Here is an 8,215-nt window from a genome sequence, read left to right as displayed (position 1 = left end):
TACTCATCCAGGTGAAACTTCTTTCCTATTAGTAAACGGTAATCACAACGTAGCTCAATTTTTTTGTAATTTTCCCAAATTACGATGACAAGTGTAGTGTTCAAAACTACATCTACGCACTGCACCGAAAGAAATGTTTTTACTATTTTTTCTCACGTGATCACCTGCATCATTTTTATTTTGTACTACTATATTAGCCTAGGCTAGTCATAGTGGAAAGTAACTTAGACTACTCCAGTAACTCTATGGTTACCCTAAGGGCAAGTACTACATCCGTCCTGGTTTACTCTTCCAATTTTGTAGTATCAAAATTTGACCATAGATTTAACTGACAAAATGTTAATGCATGTCACTAAGAACTGTATCGTTGGATTCGTATTTGAACATAATTTCAAATGGTGTAATTTTTAGTGACATGCATTGGCATTTTCTGAGGTAAATCTATGGTCAAAATTTTATACTAAATATGAGGTAGTATTCCCTCCGTCCCAAAATTCTTGTCTTACATTTGTTTAGGTACGGATGTATCTAACACTAAAATGTAACTAGATACATCCGTATTTAGAAAAATTTAAGACAAGAATTTTGGGACGGAGGGAGTACAAAAGTGGGCTATGTAGGCCAAAACATGTGCCAAATTCATTTTTGATGCATTTGGCATCGATGCCCCTCCATTGATCACCTGGTGCCCCAATCTGGAGCACCTACTTTGCTCTGGTGCCAAATTAACTCACGCAATGAAAAAGCATTGCGTGGGAGAGAGAGAGAGGACCGAGGCAATAAAAAAACACTTGTTTGGGAGAGTGAGAGGCTGGTGTAGTTGGTTTGATTGATTTGTTTATACATGTGGCTCTGTGTGCACAGCGGTGCCAACTCTCTCACATCGCGAGAGCGCCAAAATCTTTTGATTTGACATCGATGCGTATTATGTGGCATACTTTTGCGAAATATGGCATCGGCCACATAGTGGAAGGCAACAAATGCCCAAGCTCTTCACGTGCTCCTAGTTAAATGAGAGGAAACTGAAACAGAGAGAGAGAGAGAGTCAGTGAAAAAATATCACTAGCCAACCAACCCTATCGTATGAGCGAATGATATTGGTACCTCTTGATGACACGGCAATATTATGCAGCCAGCTGCTCTAATATGTTCTATTCTTTTGCAGATAAAAAAAGACCCGAAAGTGAAAATGTGCTGCACTATAACAATCTCATCGAATGCCTTGATCTCCATCTTACAGAAATTGATTTGATCGACTACCGAGGCAACACATCTGAGATTAAATTGGCCAAGTTCTTTGTTCTGGAGGCATGTGTGCTCAAGGTAATGAGGTTTGGCATTCTCTGGCGCAACAATGAATGGCGTGCTGATCACCGCAAGCCTCTAAGCCTAAATAACAAAGTCTCCGCAGAAGCTGAATTTGTATTTGAAACATCAACTGGCCAGAGACTCGAAAATTTATTTGCCCATTAGTGACTTGTCAGGGCGGTGGATTTTAGTTTGTACGATAACGCTGCATCCACCTAAAGTAATGAAAGTTCTTACGTGAACTTCCTAGTAATTCCCTCTTCCTAGGTGCAACACTACTCCTAACATTTGTAACATCAGTTTGAAACTTGTAATATTGACGTGTCCTATTCCTCACTACAAGAAACTTGTTAATACATGACGGTACTAGTCCATCACACATCAACCAAAATATGTCATGTCTGTCCATCCATGATGGACACGAAATCCGTCATGTATATCGCATCATAATTTGACAGCATACCTTCCATGACGGATCTTGGCCGTCATGGACCTGCCCTAGGCCCGCCCAGCCCAAATTAGATTGTGACAGAAAAACCGTCAACGATTTACATGACCTGGAAGCAACGTGGACCTAACATGGCGTCTACGTGGATCTGACGTGGAGGCTAGCAAGGCCCATGCAGTAACCAACCCAATTAGGATTTCAGCCCAACAATTTCAGTCCAATACAACCCATTAGTTGTTTATTTTGGTCCTGCATTTAGCCCACCTGATTTTTTAGTCAGACCCATTTGCCCCTTACATAGTCCAGCCTCTTCTCTCAATACAGCCCAATTTACAACAAGAGAACCAAATTATATTCATTGAAAAAATAGCATTTGTTCACATGACAATACAGAGTTTCAACAATCTAGTTTGATTCCAAAAACAAAGTTTAATATCAAAACATCACAAGCATATCTAGAATGCGATATAAACATATTTTTAATTTAAAATAACATGACTTCCATGGAAAAATTCACTATTAGCTGATTTAATCTACAACACTACACCACCGCATCCAGACAGCTATTCGAACCCAAGTAATTCCTACTTAAAAACTTCAATCTCCACATTGCCAAACCTGCGTAGAATCCAAAACACATACAAAATTATAACAAGTTATAACTAGCAACTCCCAAATGAATCTAAAGAGTAATAATATTAGTTGATTTTCCAACCAATCATCTGATGGATACACCGCTAATATATTAAGGTACCATGAAAATGGTGGCAACGCATGGTAGAAAATAGCAGACTAGTTACAAGTTTAAAAAATTGTTCTATAAATGTGACATTTTATCATGCAAACATAGAAAGGTCAGCATCATTTTAAAACAAAGGGTGGACAAATCATTTCATATTCATCAAGTACAACAATAGAAAATCAAGTTTATATGCACAGAGCTTGGTATATTAAAATGGATGATTCCGTAAAATAAAATGTATTTCATAATTAACAAAACATGAAAATAGTAATACTGGAGGCATACTTTCTTCATCAATTAAAGCTAATTTCTGTCAATAAACTTGCCTTTTGCATGTAAAATAAAATCACTCGAAGCCAAGACCATTTTAGGCAATTAAATGATGCACTTAGTGACCTTATTATGCTAACAGTATAATTCTTTACAAAGGCAAACATTTGCGAGCATCAGAAAACTTCAGTTAAGCACTTAGAACATAGATGAACCTAACGGTTCAGATTTAGTCTGATGCTTTCGAACCATAACATTCACATCTAGATTAACCACACCTGAGAATTGTGAAGAATAGTAACATGTTACAAGGTAAATAATTATCTCCGCCCACACTTCAGTATCAGATGGGATACAAGGCACACAATTATCTCTGCCCAAATGAAAAATTATAAAGTAAATAATCTAGTTCTAATTGTATACATAACACTTTAGTTTAATTTAGCACACCATTGATTAATTATTCTTTCTAGTAGGCTTTCAGCAATGGTGTGGTGTGAACAATACCAAGAAATATAGAATATGCTAGTAATAACAATGAAATTTTGAGACTGGACAATTGCACTAGGTAGCAATTCGAACACTCCTAAATCTGAAGCGAGAATAATATACCATCTAGCAGTAATCTTAAACAAAAACGCGCAATCTTCATTTCCATTAGTCCTTGAGATAGCAATTCCGTGTACATGCATTTTCGGAAATACAATAGTACAAAATCCATCATCTCTGCTGTAATAAGCAAAAAAAAGTTTAGCATCAATTAAATTGTTAGCTTGCAAAAGAAAAGAAGAAGGAAAACGGAAGGATTATTTATACAGCTACATTAAGACGTCAGGTAATATTTAAATTGAGTAAGACAACAAGGCAGTAATGAAGTTCATTTCAAGGCTCTCACTTCGTGTCACCTATTTGATCAAAGGAGAAGCAATCACAATCGGACAAAGATTAGTATGCTAGAGAAACAATGAGTACAGCAGGATGAAGATGTACTCTCATCCACATTAGGAAGTGAAACACAAAGTAACAATTCTAGTGTTTGCGTATAATAGCCCAGTCATGCATCAGCGTTGTTTGCAACCATAGTGATACAAAACTTAAATATTCAATCAGAGCAGAAGAATAAGGGAGGAATAACCCACTATCCCGGTGACATCAAACAACAAAGCGTACCAAACAGAGGAAGAAATCAATCTAATCATCCTCGCCATGCAAGCCAGACATGGACACATGTGCAGTGCAAGATATTATTGTGATTACTTTGAACAGATGTGTAGTGCAACATTGATGTCACAACATCAATTAGTTTTACTTATTGCTCTTCAGGGGTGTGTGGCTTCCTGGTACAACATAGACAACAACATCATGACAATGGTTCTTACTTGGTTGATAGAGTTCACTGGAGGGAGGGATTTAGGTAGGCCAGCAGTGACAAGATTTGCTATTGCCTTTGACTTTGGGTTGTCTGCATGAGCACAAGGGCGCATTGATCAATATGTTCACTTCAATAGAGTGGAGGGGTCATAGATTGAATTCTACAGAAGGTAAGGTCGTTCAAGGAATTGTTTTGGATAAACGTGGGTTTTGGCCTAATGTTGCCACATGTCTGAAGGCTGCACTCCTAATTATAAAAGTTCTTCAATTGGTGGATTCAGATGAGAAACCACCAATGTCATTCATATATGATGAGATGGATCACCCAAAAGATACAATAAAACAAAATTTTAACAATGTGAAGAAAAGGTATGTTACTGTACTGACTTAGTAATTCTTAATTGTAGCTTTTGGATATGCTATCTTAATCTTATTGTAGTTAAGTTTGACCATTTCTATTTTTTTATCAGCCACACTCCAATATTTAACATAATTGATGAAAGATGTCATACGCAACTTCATAGGCCTCTGCATGTTGCTGCATATTATTTGAATCCACAATTACACTATAGTGATAATTTCAAGCCTGCTGAAGTAAAATGTGGCATGTACACTTGTCTTGAAAAGATGGTTTCAGAATAAGAAGGAAGAGTCAATATAGATCTGCAGATTGATTCATTTAGGAATGTTGAGGGTGTATTTGGAATGCAATCGGCTATTACGAAAAGAACTAAAAAGAGGCCAGCAGATTGGAGGGATTCGTATATAGATAATTGCCCTGAGTTGGAGAGGTTTGCAATCAGAGTACTGAGTTTAACTTGTAGTTCGTCAGGTTGTGAGTGGAACTGGAGTGCTCATAACGAAGTGAACGTAACTGGAGTGCTCGTAACTTGTAGTTCGTCAGGTTAAGAAACTGCAGGTTAATTCCCATTTTTGGATTTCTTGCACTGTCGTACTAACAGCCAACAACATTTTAATCTAGTGAAGATTAAAGATGCAGCATTGGACAAATCCCACACCAAACATCCAGCAATGGAATCCAAAAAGAATCTAAAACTGTAGCCCTAAAATACATCTGGAACTCAAGTACAACCAAGCCATTTGCCGAGCTGCACTCACCATCTGATGAAATCAATGTTGCCGCTGCCATCGTCGAGCATGAAGGGCATGTCCCTGTTCCGCTCTGCAATGTCGCTGACCATCCACATGAGACTAACCTGCAGATCCCCCAACCCAAATAAAAAAATGTATCAGAACTCAATACCACGAACAAAAGGGCTGAGGAGAAGCGTGTGGGGGTTGGTTGATTCCTCACTCACGTTGGCTCTCCGCCGGATGGATCTAGATCTGTGCCCGCCGACAGATCGAGCTGGATCCATGCCCGCCGTCGGCGACCTCGGGTACTTCCAAATCTAGCAGTCCTTCCTAGCGCCACCACTGCCGCCTGAGCTCGAAGGGTAGCATTGGGCCATAGTATCTCAACGCCGCGATCTGAATGGGGAGGGGCATGGCGTGGGGTACATAGGGAGGGGTCTGGCACGGGATAGATGGGGAGGTGTCCGGCGCAGGATAGATGGGGAGGGGCCTGGTGCGTGGTGGTTCAGCGTCGGCGCCGTCGGTGCCGACATGGAGCGACGCGAGGAGGAAAGGTGGAGTGGCGGCGGCTGATGGTTTGTATAGGAGGAGATGGGAGAAGGGGAAGGTGAATTAGGGTTAAGAATGGGTAGGCTCCAAAATTTTGACTCCCCGGGTTGGCGACTTAAATTTTCTTTCTCTCGCACGCTATGTCTGTTTCCGTCTTTGTTTTTTATTACATCTCACTGAAATGTGGGACAAACAGAGGGGCACGCATGACACATCAGCAGGAGCCCCGTCCGTGACGGTCCAATGGTGTATTAAAGGCAGAAAAAGCAGGCCGGTTGGTCGATTCATGACGATTACCGTGATAGTCCTTCGATGTCCGTCATGAAGGGGCTACCGTTTTGTAGCCCATTCACATCTTCCTGGTCTGTGATGGTTTTCGTGACGGCTTAGAAGAACGTCATCAGAAATCTGTGATGGATTAACAGATTTCTTGTAGTTCCTGCGTTTTCAAAATTCTGCGAATCAAACAGGTCATGAGTTGGTGATGATGTTGTGCCTCCCATCTTTCATCAGTAGCCGTTGGATCTAGATCTGACACATACAAACCAAGCTTCTCCATTTTTTCAAAAATATGCCCACACTTGTTCCCTATTTACAAACAACTCCTTCTCTCTCACAATCAGCCTTATCTCCTCCCCACCACATCTAGAAGGCGGTGGAAAAATATGGCGCGATGGCCACTGCCGGAGCAGTCCACCCCCAATCTTGGCGTTCCGTGCAATGCACGGGCATCTACGCACGGGAAATTATGTCGAACAGGGCTAGTTGTAAGCACGCTAGCTCTACAACCATGATGATAATGACTGCAGACGGTGAGGCTGACTATGGTATGCCAAACATGGCGCCTATACTCAGGTGTCATCTCCAGCGCAGGGTCTTGTCACTTCACTGTGAAGAGCAGCACGTAATAATTTGACCAACGGGTAGTACAGTGCTAGTACTCCTAGGAGTACTACATTGGTAGTACTACTACTAGTACTAGTAGCACCACCATCTGGATTTAGGAGTACTACCACGTCCATCTGGATTTTAGTATTTGACTAGCAATATCTAGTAATGCATGTCACAAAAAATGTACTACTCCCTTTGTAAATCAAAACATGGTGTTTTATTCCTATCGGCAAGAGAACTTAATGTTTTCTTGCTAACTAGAGTCTTAATAGGATGACATCCAATGATGCAATGAACTAAACACTACATGTCATGTTTTGTAGTCTCAAGTCATTGAAAGCATGCACGGCCCACATCTCTCATTGGTTGATATGTCACGAAATAAGAAACAAGTTGGGAGTTAATGCACCGTGCCTAAGTGTTTTGGGATTATTTGGTTTTCGTAATGTGACTTACACAACATTTTTGTTTACATGCATTAACATTTTATTAGTTAAATCAAATGTCAAAACTTGGCGCAAAATGCAAAGGGGACCAATAAACCAACAATCATCAAACTTCTCCCGTTTGGCCCCAACTAGAGGCCCGGTGAGCTGACTATACTGCACCGGCACGGAGGGGGCGCAGCTTCATTGACTTACGGCAACTGCCTTTGGGTGAATGACACGTGGGCCCAGGGGGTGGCTGGCCCACCTATCATACAGCCAAAGGCAAGTGCAGTAGAGGGCCGAGGAGTAGTACGAAATCTTACGCACCTACGCACGCTAACCAAGGGCAAGAGTGATCACTCGAATCGCAAGATCAGTTGACTAGTAGAAGCTAAGCTAGACCCATGGAGGCGATGAGAGCGAGCATCAGCCAGTTGTGCCAGATGGTCCACGACGCCGGCCTGCGGCCCAGCAATGAGGAACGTCTCCATGTAGTATTGCTTGAGGCCGGCAGGGCGAGGGGCCGCTTGGACGACAACTTCGTCTCCTTGTTCGACGAGGTCCTCGTCGGTTTCCTCGACAAGTTCACCGTCGTCAAGAAGCTCACGGATGACTTTGAGGTAAGCCTTCAGCCGACGCGCCCAGGCTCTGTGATGCATGCCACCCTCAACAACCACTATGGTGACAACCTCTTCGACGCACTGGTGGCCCTGCGACTGCCCGCCGTCGCACCGGAGAATGTCCACCTTGAGGTCGCGCTCGCCGCGCAGCGCGTAGCACAGCAAGACACCATGGACATAATCACCCACGTCTACGCGCATGCAAGAGGAGGATGATAGGACGCTGGCCTTCTTGGACCACAGGGCAACCTTGGACACACTGTTCAGAAGCATGTTGAGCTCGCCGCCAACGCCGCTGCTCCTCACACGTCGGTTGGTGACCCGGCGCACTAGGGCATGAGGATGTTGTTGATGGATCCATATGTATTTTTGTCTTTCCGTCAAATCCATGTAGTAGTATATGATACTACAGTAATTATCTTACCTTTCGCATCAACTTCATAATTTTCATACGTACTCCATGCATGAACGGCGCCAGAACCAAACTTCTCAT

The 8,215-nt window shown here is 42.0% G+C and overlaps 1 protein-coding gene across 2 annotated transcripts; it reads right to left on the bottom strand.

The window, feature by feature from the left end:
* Positions 1-2,219: 2,219 nt before the first annotated feature.
* On the bottom strand, positions 2,220-5,796 carry LOC119322323. 2 transcript variants are annotated; one of them, XM_037595818.1, is made up of 4 exons: positions 5,459-5,796; positions 5,259-5,356; positions 3,381-3,497; positions 2,220-2,374 (listed from the first exon to the last, which is right to left on the bottom strand). In XM_037595818.1, exons 1-4 carry the CDS (start codon positions 5,516-5,518, stop codon positions 2,341-2,343), a joined length of 309 nt encoding a protein of 102 aa, XP_037451715.1. In that variant the 5' UTR covers positions 5,519-5,796; the 3' UTR covers positions 2,220-2,340. The 2 variants fall into 2 exon arrangements, with proteins under 2 accessions (XP_037451715.1, XP_037451714.1); XM_037595817.1 differs by lacking the exon at positions 2,220-2,374 and having other exon boundaries at positions 3,004-3,497.
* Positions 5,797-8,215: the final 2,419 nt, after the last annotated feature.

The sequence above is a fragment of the Triticum dicoccoides genome, chromosome 6B, assembly GCF_002162155.2.
Source record: "Triticum dicoccoides isolate Atlit2015 ecotype Zavitan chromosome 6B, WEW_v2.0, whole genome shotgun sequence".
Classification (NCBI taxonomy): domain Eukaryota; kingdom Viridiplantae; phylum Streptophyta; class Magnoliopsida; order Poales; family Poaceae; genus Triticum; species Triticum dicoccoides.
The sequence above is the reverse complement of the archived record's forward strand: the minus strand, read 5'-3'. Positions and strand labels throughout refer to the sequence as shown.

Bases quoted from the DNA above. Each gene is read 5' to 3' on its own strand.
- LOC119322323 (XM_037595817.1), bottom strand. From the start codon at position 5,518: ATGGATCCAGCTCGATCTGTCGGCGGGCACAGATCTAGATCCATCCGG. The intron at 5,357-5,458 runs GTGAGTGAGGAA...GGGGATCTGCAG, and splicing joins CCATCCGGCGGAGAGCCAAC to GTTAGTCTCATGTGGATGGT. The intron at 3,498-5,258 runs GTGAGTGCAGCT...TGCTTATTACAG, and splicing joins AACATTGATTTCATCAGATG to CAGAGATGATGGATTTTGTA.